This window comes from Stigmatopora nigra, chromosome 21, assembly GCF_051989575.1.
Source record: "Stigmatopora nigra isolate UIUO_SnigA chromosome 21, RoL_Snig_1.1, whole genome shotgun sequence".
NCBI classification, from domain to species: Eukaryota; Metazoa; Chordata; class Actinopteri; order Syngnathiformes; family Syngnathidae; genus Stigmatopora; species Stigmatopora nigra.
Window position 1 is genome coordinate 9275266 of NC_135528.1, and position 18254 is coordinate 9293519.

At 52.1% G+C, this 18254-nt stretch overlaps 1 protein-coding gene and 1 long non-coding RNA gene across 2 annotated transcripts in view; one reads left to right on the forward strand and one right to left on the reverse strand.

Moving 5' to 3' along the window:
• LOC144215244 (uncharacterized) overlaps positions 1 to 17884 on the forward strand; it is a 30646-nt gene extending 12762 nt beyond the window's left edge. The window contains exons 3-4 of the long non-coding RNA XR_013330371.1: positions 7397 to 7520; positions 17793 to 17884. This is a non-coding gene — a long non-coding RNA (uncharacterized LOC144215244). The remainder of the gene's footprint in view (positions 1 to 7396; positions 7521 to 17792) is intronic.
• Positions 365 to 5323, reverse strand: LOC144214853 (uncharacterized). Its single transcript, XM_077743559.1, has 3 exons — positions 5208 to 5323; positions 3956 to 4049; positions 365 to 3851 (listed from the first exon to the last, which is right to left on the reverse strand). The coding sequence occupies exons 2-3, from the start codon at positions 3993 to 3995 to the stop codon at positions 874 to 876; spliced, it is 3018 nt and encodes a 1005-aa protein (XP_077599685.1). The 5' UTR covers positions 3996 to 4049; positions 5208 to 5323; the 3' UTR covers positions 365 to 873.
• Positions 17885 to 18254: the final 370 nt, after the last annotated feature.

Genomic DNA, 18254 nt, shown 5'->3' on the forward strand with positions numbered 1-18254 from the left:
GGTCACCTATGGTTGATTTGCCGGATGAGATGTTTTCATGTGATGAAGTCATTGATTAGAAGGTCAATCAGAAGCAATCTTCTCTTTAATTTGTCATATCAAACACAACCCACATGGCATTGAACCGTAGATCTCCGAAGTGTGAAGCCCACTTGCTAACCACACTTCCACCTCGTTCTTTTGCGGCGTGGATATCTGGCAGCCATCTTGGTGTGGATGACCAGCATATATGGAGACTAGATATGGATTTAGCAGTATTATGACAATACTAGCCTCACTAGTATTTAATATCGCTGTAGAAGTACATTTGAATGGTATGGTATGAATGGAGACAAAGGGAGGAAGCATTCAGTTGTTTCAATTTATTTTTTTTGAATGTTTGTGACAATAAAAGGATCAACAGTACAAGTATACTTCAAGTATGAAACGGAGTCGTCATTGCAAAGGACCGGACGGACCAACCACTTCCTTCCTCACTATTTCTTTTTTTCTTCTTAGCTGCACATTCAGGCAATCAAAGCTTTACTTTGCGGTCGGTCGGTCATCAGCAAGATCCATCCCATTCACATCTGAGCTCTCATTCTCATACTTTTTTTTTCTTTTCTTTTTTTTCGCCCAGTCATTTCAAATGAATGGATCATCTTTTAATATTGTCATTGTACCAGTGCAATGGAATTTCAACCTTCACCATAAAGTGCGCATAAATAAGTCGTCCTAAAAAGTCAGCTCAAAAGATCATCGGCTACCTCTCGCTTCTAATAGTTAAGGAAGTATACTTTTATCTTTTGACAGCTTGATTAAATACATGACATGTAACACGAATGAATGAATTTCTTAAATAGGGATAAAGTTCTTGATTTAAAACCAGCTTCACTATAATAGCCACAAGAGGGCGGCGGCGCCGCCGAGCACCACGCCCAAGGTCAGCGATTGGACGCCGGCGGCGGTGGCGGCGCTCATGAGCCCACTTAGGACGTTGGTCACCGATCTGGCCAGACTCACCGCCACCAGTCCCTGGTCGGCCGCCAAGCGGGCCTGACTTTGCAGCTCGCTGGTGTCGGCGCCGGGTTCCGCCAGCGCCCCCTCGGCCAGAGCGGCCACCCGTGCGCCGGTCGCCGTGGTTGTCGCCGTCGGAGTGGCCACGATATTCAGGACGTCCGCCAACTCCTGTCCGGTGGTGTCCGCCAGGTTGCTGACCAGCGACGTCCAGTTGGTTTCCACCTCTCTGGCCACTCGGGCCGCGTACGCCAACGTCTCGCCGGTGGCGGCGTCGGAGGAGAGGTTTGCCGCCGCTTGCGCCGCCCTGGCCGAGATGGCGGCGGCTCCCGTGCCGAAGGCGGCCAGCTGCATGGCCAATTCCGATCCGTTTGCCGCCGCCATTTGCGTGGCCACCCGGGCCGCGGCGGTGGCTTGCGTGGCCGCCGTCTGCGCAGCGGCGGCCGTCTGCGAGGCGTTGCTGCCCGACATGTCGCTCAGTTGGTCGGCGGCCGTGGCCGCTACCTGCGTAGCATTCAGAGTCGTTTCCACCGTGGCTCCGGCTTCGCTGGCTACCACCGCCGTGGCGGAGGCGATGGCCGCCGTGGAGGCGGTCAAGGATGCCACCAGCGAGTTTCGCGCCAAGGCAAAGGCGTCGGAAGGCTCTCCCGTCATTTCCCTGGCTCCGTCGGACGCGGCCGTTGCCAGACCCGCTAACGTTTGTACGTCGTTGGCGTCGTTGGCGTTTTCCGCTACAAGTGATGCAATTTCGGCCTCTCGGGCCACTTCCTGCGCCTGTTGGAAGGCCGCCAGTTCGGCGAGAGACAGCTCACCTTCTGGATTTTGAAATACACCTTGAGCTTCCCTGGTCAAGTCGCTGAGTTGCGCAATAGCGTCGTCAATATCTCCCGTGGCGGCTTCTCTGGCCACCGTGGCCGCTCGAGCCGATACCATGGCCGCCTCTTCCTGACCCCTGCCGGCGCCGCTTGCGTTTAGGGCCGCGGCCAGCGCCTCTGCCGCCCGTGCCGCCCTCTCTGTGGCATTTCGAGTGGCCTCCAGGTCACCGCCGCCGTCCGCCAAGGCCAACGCGGCGGCGTTGGCGTCGTCGGCACTTTGCAACGCATCGTCTGTGAGTTGGCCCAGGTCCTCTCCCGTAGCTTCCGCCGCCGCCACGGCCAGGGCCGTCGAGGTGGCCGCCACCAAGGCTCGACGAGCCGCCTGGACCTCCTCCGACGGCGCCGCGTCGCCGCTTAGCGCGCCATCTGCCAGACTCGCCAGTGTCGCGGCGCCGGCCGCGTCGTCCACGGCCCCCGCCACGATTCCCGTGACGCGTGCCTGTTGGGCCACCTGCCGCGCTTGTCTAAAAGCTTCCAATTGTGCCTCGGTGGGCATGGGCGACGGCTGACGGGAAAATAATTCTTCGGCGTCCTCGGCCACCTCGGTGAGTTGTTTCGCCACGTCGGGAAAGTCACCCGGGTCTGCGGTGGTGACCCGTGCGGCCACCGCCGCCGCCCGGACCGACACGTTGGCGGCCTCCTCTGCGATTCCTCCCATGGCCGAGCCGCTGACTCGCGCGGCCAGCGCCTGTGCCGCGGCCGCCGCGTTTTGTGCGGCGTCTCTGGCCACCTGCGGCTCGGCGCGTCCTTCCGCCACCTCCAATGCCGCCGCGGTAGCTTGGGCCGCCCTTTGCATGGCGTCGTCACCCAGGTCGGCCAGGTCTTCTCCGCTGGCTTCCGCCGCCGCCACGGCCAGGCTCGCCGCCGCCGCCGCCACCGATGCCTGTCGAGACGCTTCGAAGCGTCCGTCCCCCGCCGCCAGTGCCACGCCCTGTGCGCTCTGCGCGGCATTTGCCAGCTGTAGCACAGCTAAATCGGCAAAAGAGCCGGCGTCGTCGTCTCCGTCGGTGGCGGCGGCGGCCCGCTCTGCCGCGTCCAGCGCCGTCTGCGCCTGGGCCGCCGTTTGTTCGGCCATGGCGGCGGCGGCGTTAGCCGCTTCTATGGCCTGGCGTACGCTGGCCTCCACGTCTGCCGGTAGGGTTTCCTCATCCAGCAACTGCTGGAGTTGTCGCGCCGCCATCTCCACGTCTCGGTTTGCGTCCCCGGCCTGTCGGATGATGTCGGCGGCGTTCTCCCCGTCGACTCCGGAAGCCGTCACGCTGGCCGCCAGAGCCGTCACGTTGGCCGACGCCCTGGCGATGAGCGAGGCGTTTGCCGCCGCCTCCACCAGTCGCCGCGCCAAGTCGGTCAGGTTACCGGTGGCTCCCGACAAAGCATCCTCCGCCGACATGGAGACGGCCTCCGCCGCGTCGGCCGCGTCTTGGGCGGCGGCGGCCACCTCCGCCGCGCTGCTGGCGTTTTGTAAGAAATCATTGGCGGCGCTGGCGGCCGCCAGAGCGGCTTCCGAGGCCATTTGCGCGGCGTCTTCCGTTTCCTGGGATCCTCCCGATGCGGCGGCCGCCGCATTCCCGGCCGAGCTGGACAGTGAGGCGGCGGCGGATGCGGCGATGGCGGCGGCTGCCACGGCTGCTTGGCCTGACGTTTGGATTGCTTGTTCTGTAGCATTTAGTGGAGGAAGCGTGGGTGAGCCCTCCCCGGTAGTTGTCACGGGGGAGTCTGGGGAAGCTACCGTTGTCACTGTCACGGGGGAGTCTGGGGAAGCTACCGTTGTCACTGTCACGGGGGAGTCTGGGGAAGGAACCGTTGACACTGTGGTAGGATCATTTTCATCGGGGGTGGTGACTTGGTTTCCCGGCGATTGGTTTCCCGGCGATGGGCCGCCGGGGGGCGTGGCCTCTACTTCGACTTGGCCTTCATTGACAGTGTTCTGAAGGAGTCGTCTTCCAATGCTGTGCTGCCGACTTCCCCCGATGGTGGTTCCTGTTGCAATGGAAGACTTTGGTCAGATAGAAGGGGGCGGGGGGGTGGGGGGGGGCATGGCAATCAAGCACTTCCAAGATTGTATTACGTATATATGGACATACCCAGAAGCAGAATCACAAACAATGCAGTGTTTGTCACCATGGTGATGCCTCTCTCTCTCTCCTTCTTGTGTACCAAATGGAAAGTGCTTATTACCTGTTTCAAGACAGAAACACATGGTTAGGTCAAACCAAAATCTTTCCCCATTTATCCAACTTGGACTTTGTTTTTTTTAGGTATTGCCAAATGAATTCCTTTTCAGTCTTGTACTTTGTACTTTGTACTTTAAGCTGCTCCTTTTGGTGGAGCCAGAAAAAAAAAGCAGCCATTGTCAAAAAGCCCTGACACTACGGTAGACACCTTTGCCAAAATCAGGTTTTTGGAGTTATGTAAATGGTGCCCTTCCCTCTTTGTGCTGTCCAAGTCTGAATTGATTTGGCAGCTATTGAAAAGAGCCACACCTTTTGATTGAATGCAGTGAGTGCACCAGCGTTGGCACCTTGGGGGTGATGGTGCGCACCTTTTCTATGCTGATGGCTGTACAAGGACAAGAAATGTACTCTTGGAAAGGCCTGACCTTTTCTTTTCTTTTTTTCTTCTTCTCTGTGTGCAGCTTTGTGAAAGTTTGAAAGACAGATATTTTCATCTGCTTAAACGGAGAATGTTAACCGAGTCAAATTACTCATTGGATCCCATTCAAGCCAATGGCGACCAATCCCTTTCAACCAGGAGGACTGTCAGCGTTGGTTCAATCAAACTCTCTGACATCGCTGGCCCATTTTGAAAATAACATGAAATGATGTTGCACTTTTTCAACACTAAAGACAGATAATCACTCGAAACCTTGAATTCAAGGTTGAAAAGTCGAATTTCAGGACTTTGCTTGGCTTGAATGCTCTGTTTTTCCTCTGTTTGTTCAATGGTTGAAATGTAAATATCTATTTTGCAACTCTAGATTGTTGACTCCAACTGACATTTATTGATTTCAGCTAGCAAGACTGCCTGCCATTGGCTGATAGGCAATAAGCGTCCAATTCAATTTGACTTGGCGTCTAGCAGCCAATGAGTGAATACTCCAAAATGTCCCCAAAAACAAATTACAATGTAAAGACACCCCTCCATTTTTTTCTGAATTGAGAAAAAAAAAGTTATTTGGTGTCAATGTTTGTCCTGCTGCCATGTTTTTTTTTTCCTTCTTCTATGGTTGGTGTCCCTCAACAATGGTTTTGCTCTCCATCCAAAGTGTTCAAATCCCGTCAACGGCAGACCAAATCCCATCCGAAAGACGAAAAAACAAAAAGTGTAAGAACTCACCACGACGAATGTAGTCTTAAGCTGGGTGGGTGTATTCTGTACCGGTGTAGTCGATGCGACTTAACCTGGGTTGTTGTGGCCTCTCAGCGGCGTAGTGATGCCTAATAAAGAGTCTGACCTTGACTGAGGTTACCACCCACTTTTAGGCGAGGTCCTAATTATCATCCGCCGCGCCCTCCACTTTTCAAGCCGTGTAATTGTCTGACTGACTTGTGTGCGTAAATGGAGATGTGAATGTTGTCGGGGCAGATTTTATTTTAGCACCGAGTCATTAGCTAATTAAACGTCCAACGTCATTCTAGCCCCGCTTGGATTTCAATTGACACCTTTGCGAGTCAACCAACCGACGCCGATGACGCAGGCAACTTTATGGAATACGTACACGAGAAGAAGAAGACAAAAATAAGGAAGTGTCATAACAAATCTAGAAATAGAAATGTTGCTCTTCTATCGATACTTGTCGACGGCAGCAAATGTTGGCTGTGAAAACGATGAATTTATGGGGATTGACATCAATGATTGGCACCAAATACATATATATATATTTTTTTTTCTTAGGAACGAGTACCCAAAAATGTAACGATTCAAGGGTCTTGAAAAGTACACGCACCTTTTAGCCATTGTTTATTATTTTTATTTTTTGGGGGTATTTTGCACAACAAAAAAATGGAAAAGCAGCCTGTGTGTGTCATTTGTGGGAATTTTTTATTTTTTTTCCTGATTCTGATCCTTTGAAAATGCGCCACCGGACGTTTGGTCGCAGGTCTTTAGGTCGCCAATCAAATATACTTAGATATTAAACAGTACTTCGATATTAAACAGTACTCTCTCACATGAATATAATTTTGAGAGCCGTTTTCAACAATAAATTCTCTGTCACCATTTGACCGGCAACCAAAAGACCGGCGACCAAACGTCCGAGCACCAATAAATGACCCGCATCACTCGATCAGGTACAGTATGTCTAAATATACGTAAATACATGAATAGCCACGTTATGTAATATGACAGTTCTGTAGATCCTTGTGTTCTAAACAAATCCAGGCGGAAGGATTTTAAGTTAGCATGTTTTTTTTTCGAAGCAATTTTGTGTCTTACAAGTGTAATCAGTTGATGCTAGTCAGGTGCTGCAAAAACCTGATTGGTTAGACTGTCTATGTTGGACCGGTTGTAGCAGAAAACCAGGAAGTACAATGGCCGTCCCTTACCAATCCATGGGGAGACCCATGGTTAAAAATAACTTGTAGTCCTAACGCCATTGAAATGGACTCATAGCTCCACTAAAATGAACAAATCCCAAATAAGAACAATGCCATCCATCATCACTATACTCGTGTTTGGAGGGACCTGGTGTTCTATAGTACTTGAAAAAGATATACTGTTAGACTCGACAGGTATGCCGTAACGCAAGGCGACTAATTAGCCTTCTACAGAATGTTAAAAGACCGGTTGGGATTGGCAAAAGGCTTGAAAGTCCCACCACAGTTGTGTTGCTCTATGGCCGCCGCCGCCACCGCCGCCACCGCCATTGCCGCTCCTCCCCAGCTCATTTACTATTTGTACATTACAATGATATATGATTTGACTTGACTCCCACGCTCTAGCTAGGTAGGAATGTATCGAACAAATACCAAATGATTTTCTCCTTATTAGGTTTCTTTTACATCCAATAATTCCTACTTAAAAGAATTTAAATGCAATGAATTTGCCTAAATGTATCCGTCGAATTGAAGGCTCATTTAGAGCGGCGTTTTTGGCCGTTTTATAAGAAATTAAAAAGATAAGAATGGATAAAAAGAGGAAATTAAAACAATGCTGTTGTTCAAATATTTTTTAAAAAGTGTCAAAATTTAAATAACATTTTTTATTACATTTAAGAATGTTCATTAATTTTTTAAAAAGTTTTTTCCCAAATTATAAACCAACTGTTTTAAAATAAGCAAAAATAAATGACCACTTTTAGTTTACTTTGGTCAAAACAAATCCTGCCACAAAAATAATAATAATAATAATTAACCGTGTCTTTAAATAGTTTAAATTAAACCTATTACAGAGTACCGATTCACTTTGAAGGTAACATCTGTTTTGTTCATTTTCCATCTTAAATGAAAATAAATGCTTAATATCATGCGGAAGAAATGACTTTGTGACATCTTTTAATTTTGATGTATTTGCTATTCTTTCCACAGTTTCCATTCCGCGGATACAAGAAAGACCTTGTGGAATTTGTGTACGTTCCTCTGTGTTTCCTGCGTGGATTTTTTCCGGGTGATCTGCTTTCCGGGCGGGCCACATCCCCCAAAAATACGTACGGTAGGCTGATTTTATGTTCAAAATTACCCCTACGTAAAAAAATTATAATAATAATGTGAGGTGTGGTTGTTTATCTCATTGTGTCCTGCAATTGGCTGCCAACCAATTGACGGTAAATGCCACCTTTTCAATAGATGGCCACTATTTTAAGCTTCAAATCATAACAAATTCCAGAAAAAAACAAGATCAAGAGAATGACATCAACCTTCAAAAGTTATGAAAAACTATTTTGGGCCCTTTTTAGAATACACAAGTCCAAAGAAAAGCCAATTCTATCTCACCAGCTTTAGGTTTATCTCATCTTAATGACAAATTGTAAATGATGTCTGTCCCCTGGTGGTAAAATAAGGGAGTGAAAGACAGTTTAACTCAAGTCAAAAGAAAGAGTCCAGTTCATATTTGTTTTTATTGTCAAGCCATTGAAAATACAATGCAGCAATACACTTAAAACATTTGCACATGCTAATCACAAACTATATTTTGCTCAGGTAGGTGAAGTTGACGTTATTTGTCCTCAGACTGTCGATCTAACGGAATTGCAAAAGCGGCTCATTCAAATGTATTGGACGTCTGTTGCCATGCACCACAGCCAATCAGTGGAATTAAATTGATTTCTTATTTTCCTCCCTCTGGCTAAAGATGTTACCTGCCAAATGACTTGATTTCTAACAGACGTCCATTTCATTTAAAGTGGGAGCTTTAGCAGAAAATTCATTCATTCATCCAATGGCTTCAACGTCATTAGCATTTTTATAAAAGCTATATATTTTCTTCCTCTGGGGGCAGTGCATCCCCATCCCTTCTATTCACTGGGAGTGGGAGGGATTTCCATTCTTGCCAATGTCAGTGGCAGCAACAAGATTTGAAGTAACATATGACCAACCTTTATTGGGAAAATAAGATAATATAAGATACAATTCACTGGTGGCTGCAAGTCACTACTGCCGGTCAAAGGGAAATATAACAGAAAGCTAGCTTAACGGGAGGTAAGTGGCCGATTATAACCCTATTTCCTAAATGCCAACGTTAGTGTGTGGTCAATTGAAAAAAGGGTACATTTTCAAAGGAACTCTGGTTCATTACAGCCAATGATTTGCATATAAAATAAAATAAAAAAAAGGATGTGCATTGATGAAGTATAACACGAGCATAAATACAGTAGATGGCTTTCTGGCTTCACTGGTTTCAAAAGTTCTGGATTGATCAGACTCTTCACAACAGAAGCGCCATGAGCGCCATGAGCGCCGCGCCCAGGACCACGGCCAAGGAGAGCGCCGGGGCGCCCACACCGGCTTGGAGGGCCGCCACTAACGGCGTGCCGGCACCTCTCACCGTGAAGTTGGCGGCGGAAGCGGCCGCAAAGGCCAGCGCTTGCATGCCGGTTTGCTCGCATTCCCTGCTTTGGCGCCCACTGGTGGTTGAGACGGCCAGACTGGCCGTTTGGCGGCTAGCCTCCATGCACACCTCGGTGGCGGAGGCCACGCCCAAGACGGACATCTGCTCCAATAGGTCGGCCGAGCCCTGCGAAGAATTGGACAGCAGGCTCCGCAGCGTGGCGCTCACGCCTCCCCACTCGGCGTTTGCGTCGATGGCGACTTGGGAAGCGTCGATCACCGTTTGCTCGGTGGCGTCCATGGCGGAGACACTTTGCGCGGCGTTTGCCGCCCTGCTGGCGATGCCCACCGCCGTCGTGGCCAAGTCGGCCAAGCGCACGTCCTGCGCCGTCCCGTTTTCACCGCGCGAGGCGTTGACGGCCGCACTGGCCGCCAGACTGGCCTGCGCCACCGCCTGGATGGCGGCTTCCGCCGTGGTGTTGCCGGCACCTTTGGCGTCGCTCAGCATCAGGGCCAGGTCCGAAGCCACCCGCGCCGCCACCAAGGTGGCGTTGGCCTCGGGTCCCGCCCCGGCGGCGGCCGCCGCCACGGCGCCGGTGGCAGACGCGGCGGCGGCCGAGGCCACCAGGCCGACCACTAACGAGTCTTGGGACACCTCCAGGGGTGTTCTCTCTGGCGCGTCTCGCAGTGAAGCGGCCGCTCTGTCGGTGGTGCTGTTGGAGTTTCTGGCCAGGGCCAAGGCGCCGGCTCCATCGGTTGCCGCTCCCGCCAGAACTGCCGCGGCTTCTGCCGTCAAGGCCACCTGCAAGGCGCTCTGGAGTTCTTCCGACTCTTCCACGGACAGCTGATTCCTGAACAGGTCGGAAGCGTTTCCCGATACGTCTGCGAGTTCACTCGTAACGGCGGAAAAGTCTTCCGGGGCGGCCGTGGCGGCTCTTCCCGCCACCGCCGCCGCTCGCGTGGTCACGTCTGCGGCGTCGGCGTCGAAGCTCCCCAACAGCGATAAGTCGGCCACGGCCCGAGACAAGGCATCTGCGGCATCGGCCGCGGCGGACGCCGCGTCCCTGGCCACCTGCGGGTCGACGCTGTCGTCCTGGAGCACGGATTCGGCGGCATTATTGGCTTCCTCTGCCCTGGCCAAGGCGATACGGATGAGTTCATCGAGATCCGTCTCCCTGCCCACTTGACCCGAGTCGGCAAGGGTGTTTGCGGCCGAGGCCGCCAGGGTGGCGGCCGTGGCCGCGATGGAGGCCCGCCTGGAAGCTTGGACGGCCGCATTGGGCACGGCGGAGGCCGCCGACGCCATCTCTGCCGCCGAGCCGGCGCTCCGCGCCGCATTCTCCGCCTGTAGGACGGCTAACTGAGCGGCCAGGTCGGCTTCCCCGTCCCCTCCGTCGGGCGACACGGCTCGATCCGCCGTGTCCAGGGAGGCCTGAGTGTCGGCCGCCGCCCGTTGCGCACTGGCGGCGGAAGCTTGGGCGGCGTCCACGGCGGCTCGAGCGCTGTCGGGAACCTCCTCCGACCCGAGTAACGTTTGCAGATCTCCCGCCACCGTCTGGGCGTCTGTACTGGCCATTCTGGCCCGCTGGATGATTCCGGTGGCGTTCTCGGCGGTGACGCCGGAAGCGAGAAGGTCGGAGGCGGCCGCCGCCGAAGTGGCACCCGCCGTGGCCGCGGCCGAGGCGTTTTCCGCCGCCCTGGCCAGTTGCTGCGCAAATGGGTTATCGCCAGCCACGGCCAAGGCCGCCGCGGCTGCATTTTCAGCCGCCGTCGCCGCCTCGTCTGCGGCGGCCTGTGCGGCCTGGCGGCTAATTTCGCCTTGCAAAAATTGAGCGGCGGCGGCGGATGCCCTGCTCGCGGCCTCTGAAGCGGCTTGCGCGGCGGCTTGTGCGGCCCGTTGCGCTTCGGAGGGTGGTGAAACGGCGGCTGCGGCGGCCGCTGCCGAGCTGGCCGCTGAGGCGGCGTTGGCCGCCGAAGCAATGGATGCTGACATGGCAGTCTCGGCTGATCTTTGGATCGCCCTTTCTGCAATGGTTGGGCCTTCTGTGGCCGTGCCCTCAGTTGCCGTGCCATCGGTGGGCGTGGCATCAGTTGCCGTGCCATCGGTGGGCGTGGCCTCAGTTGCCGTGCCATCGGTGGGCGTGGCGTCTGTTGCCGGGGCGTCTGTTGCCTCATCATCTGTTGCCGGGGCGTCTGTTGCCGGGGCGTCTGTTGCCGGGGCCTCTGTTGCCTCATCATCTGTTGCCGGGGCGTCTGTTGCCGGGGCGTCTGTTGCTGGGGCGTCTGTTGCTGGGGCGTCTGTTGCTGGGGCGTCTGTTGGCGCATCTGTTGCCGGGGCGTCTGTTGGCGCATCTGTTGCCGGGGCGTCTGTTGCCGGGGCCTCTGTTGCCTCATCATCTGTTGCCGGGGCGTCTGTTGCTGGGGCGTCTGTTGGCGCATCTGTTGCCGGGGCGTCTGTTGGCGCATCTGTTGCCGGGGCGTCTGTTGCTGGGGCGTCTGTTGGCGCATCTGTTGCCGGGGCGTCTGTTGGCGCATCTGTTGCCGGGGCATCTGTTGCCTCATCATCTGTTGCCGGGGCGTCTGTTGCTGGGGCGTCTGTTGCCGGGGCCTCTGTTGGTGGGGCTTCTGTTGACTCGTCATCTGTTGCCGGGGCCTCTGTTGGTGGGGCTTCTGTGGGTGGGGCTTCTGTGGGTGGGGCCTCTGTTGGTGGGGCTTCTGTTGGTGGGGCCTCTGTGGGTGGAGCTTCTGTTGACTCGTCATCTGTTGCCGGGGCCTCTGTTGGTGGGGCTTCTGTGGGTGGGGCCTCTGTTGGTGGGGCTTCTGTGGGTGGGGCCTCTGTTGGTGGGGCTTCTGTTGGTGGGGCCTCTGTGGGTGGAGCTTCTGTTGACTCGTCAGCTGTTGCCGGGGCCTCTGTTGGTGGGGCTTCTGTGGGTGGGGCTTCTGTGGGTGGGGCCTCTGTTGGTGGGGCTTCTGTTGGTGGGGCCTCTGTGGGTGGGGCTTCTGTTGGTGGGGCCTCTGTGGGTGGAGCTTCTGTTGACTCGTCAGCTGTTGCCGGGGCCTCTGTTGGCGGGGCTTCTGTGGGTGGGGCTTCTGTGGGTGGGGCCTCTGTTGGTGGGGCTTCTGTTGGTGGGGCCTCTGTCGGTGGGGCCTCTGTTGATTCGTCATCTGTTGCCGGGGCCTCTGTTGGCGGGGCCTCTGTAGGCGGGGCCTCTGTTGGTGGGGCCTCTGTTGGTGGGGCTTCTGTTGGTGGGGCCTCTGTGGGTGGGGCTTCTGTTGACTCGTCATCTGTTGCCGGGGCCTCTGTTGGTGGGGCCTCTGTGGGTGGGGCCTCTGTGGGTGGGGCTTCTGTGGGTGGGGCCTCTGTTGGTGGGGCCTCTGTAGGCGGAGCTTCTGTGGGTGGGGCCTCTGTGGGTGGGGCCTCTGTTGACTCATCATCTGTTGCCGGGGCCTCTGTGGGTGGGGCTTCTGTTGGTGGGGCCTCTGTGGGTGGGGCCTCTGTTGGTGGGGCTTCTGTCGGTGGGGCCTCTGTTGACTCATCATCTGTTGCCGGGGCCTCTGTGGGTGGGGCCTCTGTTGGTGGGGCTTCTGTGGGTGGGGCCTCTGTTGGTGGGGCTTCTGTGGGTGGGGCCTCTGTTGACTCATCATCTGTTGCCGGGGCCTCTGTGGGTGGGGCCTCTGTTGGCGGAGCCTCTGTGGGTGGGGCCTCTGTGGGTGGGGCTTCTGTGGGTGGGGCCTCTGTTGACTCATCATCTGTTGCCGGGGCCTCTGTGGGTGGGGCCTCTGTTGGTGGGGCCTCTGTAGGCGGAGCTTCTGTGGGTGGGGCCTCTGTAGGTGGGGCCTCTGTTGACTCATCATCTGTTGCCGGGGCCTCTGTGGGTGGGGCCTCTGTTGGCGGAGCTTCTGTGGGTGGGGCCTCTGTTGACTCGTCATCTGTTGCCGGGGCCTCTGTGGGTGGGGCCTCTGTTGGTGGGGCTTCTGTGGGTGGGGCCTCTGTTGACTCGTCATCTGTTGCCGGGGCCTCTGTGGGTGGGGCCTCTGTTGGTGGGGCTTCTGTGGGTGGGGCCTCTGTTGGTGGGGCTTCTGTGGGTGGGGCCTCTGTTGACTCGTCATCTGTTGCCGGGGCCTCTGTGGGTGGGGCCTCTGTTGGTGGGGCCTCTGTAGGCGGAGCTTCTGTGGGTGGGGCCTCTGTGGGTGGGGCCTCTGTTGACTCATCATCTGTTGCCGGGGCCTCTGTGGGTGGGGCCTCTGTTGGTGGGGCCTCTGTGGGTGGGGCTTCTGTGGGTGGGGCCTCTGTTGGTGGGGCTTCTGTGGGTGGGGCCTCTGTTGACTCATCATCTGTTGCCGGGGCCTCTGTGGGTGGGGCCTCTGTTGGTGGGGCCTCTGTTGACTCGTCCTCAGTGACTGACTGCAGTAGTTTTCTACCCAGGCCATGTTTAATGTGTCCCATGTTGGGATTAGTGTTGGTTCCTGTTAACATTGAGGTATTACGTTAGTCGTGCTTGAAATGAAAACAAGGCAACCAGCCACATGCAGGTGCATTTTTGCTTCTCTTTACTTTGGTACCAGATTTTCATAGCACAGAGATCATTTTTAGCTGGCTCTTGTATTTGACGTTATGGTGGAAGTCTCAATGAGCTGAGAGGCCACGCTCATGGATATGCTTTAGTTTGTGAATTTTTTTCCTACTGTAGTAGATGTGGTAAATCTCCAAAAGGACTTAAAGTATTAGTGTCATTTCTTTAGCTAGCGTAGGAAGAGGTTGGGTAGTTTTTCCCAACTGGCTAATTCATCTATTATTGATCATCTGCTTCTATTAACAGCTGGCTTTGATACACATTTATTGGGATGACTTACCAACAAGTAGAAGGACAAAGAGGAAGCTTTTGACAATCATTTCGATGCCTCTCCACTCTCAGCTGTCACAAATCAAATCAGTTTCTCACCTGGAAAAAAGGATGAGAAGACATTTCTTCAGATTTTTTTTTTTTTTTGGGGCCCTAACACTAATTAGTCTTTTGGTCCCCACGACTTTTTCAAGCACCAAATCAATCCAAATTCAAAATATCCTTGATTCTCATTAAACACCGCTTCGTATATCCAAATAGGCGAAGCTACTCCACAAATTGCATCAAGTCAAAACATAAAGAAGTCGTAGAAAAACGCAAAAGGTCACCTCTGAGCAAGGTCAAATCTAAGATATTGCACATTGTTATGAGTATTCTGTTGAATTGGACATTTGAAAGCGTGGCAAAACAATATCCACTTAATTGCCACTCCATCTAGGCTGGAATTGGATTTTCTCCATTCTCTAAAACTCTGGTAAAGAAGGAATGAGTACTCACCACTCTGCCGTTAGATTCTATATGAATGTTTCTCTTGGCTATGATACAGCCAAAGTCGTTTTTCTGCTATGTTCAAAGCCTAATAAAGAGCTGAAGCTTTTCTTGGTCCGCCCATGGCTAAGGTGAGGCTTCAATTACATGTAGCCGTTCCATTGGCTTTTTTTTCCACTTGCGTAAGTTCACTATAGCTTGAAGTGACTCTTGTCAAACGACATTTCTTTTCGCAATTAGCCTAGAAGATCCCCGACATCCCATTGGTGGACTTGGGTTGGTCTTATGGAACAATCTATACGTTACTTGCAAGCAGATGTCTGGGCATTCCCGCTAGCATGTTCATCCTTCAACGGAGGATTAGTGTGAATGGCTTGGTGACGTACTCTTATTTATGCTGATGGACTGACTGGATGATTTAATATTTCCCAACTGGGTGTAAAAAAGTGTAAGGTTGCTTCTGTTGTTGCGTTCCGCCTGTCCGAAGGTTCATTTTGGCCAAAGGAGTGACTGGCAAACTCTGGCTTTCCAACACAGTGACTGATTTGGGGAAGGTTTTTTTCTGGGCTAGCTATTGCCTGGCTTTAGTAAGTTCTTCACAGTTGAAGAACCGATTCAGACCTTCCATCTATTAAGACTCGAGGGTTTCGAAACCATTGAATGATCAGTTCACTTACAATTCAAGCAAGGCCAGACTTCCCTCTCCCCAGCTTTCTTGATCCAGCTCCTCTGGGAGGATCCCAATGCATGTGCTAAGTTGGCCCTAAGGACTTCTCCCGGTGGGATGTGGCTGGAACATTTCTCCAGGGAGGTGTCCCGGGAGGCATCCTCATCAGATTCCCCAGCCAACTCACCGGGCTCCCTTGATCCGGAGGAGCTACTCCATAGAAGCTTGTGGGAACGTAGATGGATCAGTAAATAGAGGGCCTCGTCTTTTGGTTCAACTTCTTCTTCACCACGACGGACAGAGTCCCAATCACTGCACTGCTTGATTCCATTCACTCCTTCACTCGTGGACAAGACCCCAAGACACTTAGGGTCTATAAAAGTCGATAAAAAAGTCTATACTCGTGGACCAGACCCCACATACCGGTTTTTCCGAAAACCCACACTCCCAGAGTAACCCTTACAACACTCCCTGGGGGACTCGGTCGGAGACCTTCTCCAAGTCCACAAAGCACATGTAGACTCGTTGGGCGGACCCCCGTACCACCCCCCCCAGGACCCTGCTGAGGGTGTACAGGTGATCTACTGTTCCCTGGCCAGGACTGAAAAGCAAACTGCTCCTCCTGAATCCGAGATTGGACCTCCCAGCAGACCCTCCCCTACAGTACCCCCGGAATAGACTTTCCTGGGGACACCGAGTCATGTGATATTCCCCTAGACTAGTTTGCCAGGGGTGGCTCTACCAAGGGTACAAGGCCCCAGACAACAAGGATGCTACTACCTCCACGATAAGGTGATGACTCGATCCATTGGCAGCAAAAATGAGTTACTTGTTTTTGGGGGAGGATTTTGGGTCTCTTTCTGCTCATTTTGGGCTGACTTTTTCCATATCATTCTTGCCCATTTCTCTGCCAATTCCTTGCTTACAAGGTGTCATTGAAATCAAGTGGATTAATGACAGTAATCATGTGTGAATCATATATTAAATTAACCATTAGCCATTTTTTTTTTTGCTACAGTAACCTGTCAAGATGGATATCAAGTGCATCAGTCTGATTAGGCTGAATTTTGATTTGGGCGCTTTCCGAAAAGATATGAGCGGCCCGCCTTCAAATCAGAAATGATGATACTGATTGGAGTTAGATCGGAAGGTAGCTTTCTTTGCCCAGAAACGGTGGAATAGTTTCGTTGAAATTGACTGTCCATTTGCGGGCTAAACGTTTCAAAGTTTGGACCAAGGCCACATCAGGTCTGAGAAACTGACTCATGGGTTTTTCCCCAATCTGAGGCATCCACCAACCATTTTTCACCTTAGTAACTGACTCACACCGACTTTTCAATGTTTCTTCCTACTGCTATCGTGCCCAAGTTACTTCCGACCTCAGGATTTGTTTGCCAAATTCATGAATATCTATTTACATTCAGGAAATTAGACTCATGTTAGCCTTGTTCCTGTTATAGTAAAAAGTGAATGTAGTCTTTTGTGCGCTTGTGTTCAAAACGCCAGGCAAGTTGTCATGACTTCATTAAGATAATATGAAATTATGTGCAGAATGTGGTCAGGTGACAATGTATGACGACAAAGCCATGATAATTGGACTTTTAATTACCCACTGTGAAGATATGTAATTGTAAGGTGTGTTAATTGCCACTAGCAACAAGTCCACTCCTTCATGCGGAATGGGAACATTTCTTCATCTTGATTTGTTTTTCATGTCATTTTGCATGACTGGATAAATCAACCACACACACACACACACACACACACACACACTCTTTCAAATTGTCTTAAATCTGATTGCTAAAGCGCTTTGTTGCCAATTGTCAATCTTTGGCTATTTCGATTGACTTTAATTGGATTCGGATTATTCCACTTTGAGTCACATTCCAAAGCTCCGCCAGGGCGTGTTTTGTCATTTGTCCACATCTGCAAAGCCTTTGTGAAATGTTGTTTGGTTTCGCTCATGCAACCCATCCTCTTCCAAAGGTTCTCACTGGGGTTGGGTTCAGGGGAAGAAAAAAAAGGTTTAAAACACGGAATTTTGCCCCTTTGGTGCCAATGCGGCCGGCAGAAGCATGACCTCCAAAAATGGCGGAACTTTTTAGTCAACTGAGGGACTGAGGACATAACGTCCTTTATCATATCCTCACTCGAGAAGAATGTAGGGGGGGGGGATGTCACCCTTCTTTAAAGCCCGCCGGCCCAATCGAACCTCGTCAGACAAGCCGCAGTGCCACCTAGTGGACGGAATGTGTATCTGAAGGGAAGGGCAAATGTTTACATTAATTAAAATTGATTTGAATGTTTTCCTTCCCTCATAATACCTCATCAAACCTTCCAGGAAGTTTTAGAAAGATATTTTCGGGGGGTTTTCCCAGGGCTTCTGACACAGCACTTTATTTTATTCCGTATGGAGATTGGGAGGTTGTAGTTGCAATGTTTCAAAAATGAACTCGTATATTGTCCTACAGAATTATATTTATGTATTTTTATGTTGTCCCGTTGCTTATTTTTACTTAGAAGAAAGAGAAACTGCTTGTTGCGTTTTGCTAGCTTAACGTTTGCGTCAACACAAACTACTTTGGGTGTACTAAGAGAAAAAAAACGTGACAAAATGTATCGTTGTTATGAGGTGTGTTTAATGTCATCCAGGATGAACGCTGTAACAGATGCATGGCACCAGCAACAGCTTGCCTGCCCCCTAGTGGCCACAAAGTGTGTACACCCCAAAACAGCACTACTCACTGGCGGCACCTGTGGTACAAAGTAGTATTGCTCTTCATAGGCGGTTGTAAGACGAGGGGCGGGTCGACCCCGCCTCCACTTTACATTTAAACACTCCCCCATCTTGCAATTTATAGCCCAACCCCCTTCCCCGACTTGCAGAGCGCAGACAGACACACCTGAACTTTACCAGTTTCTTCTTCTTCTTCTTCAGTTGCCCCCTACAGTCAGCTCAGGAACATGTCAACACCTCCCCACCTCCAAGACACACTCCTACAAGGCACAACCATGACCCCCTTCCTAGAGAATACGGGGAAAATAGTCACGGCAAAGGCTAAAATGGCAGGTATTGACAGGACATGCAGGAATGCATGTGAGATTATAGGGTACACACACACACACACACACACAGTTTACGCAACCTTATGAAACTGAAACGTGCTATTGGGTTAGCACATTAGCCAAACGGAGCAAAACGTTATGCTTGAATAAGACGGCGGTTAACAAACACGCCGGCAAACATTCCAGAGTGTATGCGTGACGTGTCGGGACACATTTTCAACATTCACACTTGGCTCCGCCTCTCTCGCTGGAAAAAAAACTATTCACGCACACACATTCACACGCTAACTGACACCACAGGAATGCACGCAGGTGAGCGAGCTTCCTCATTGGC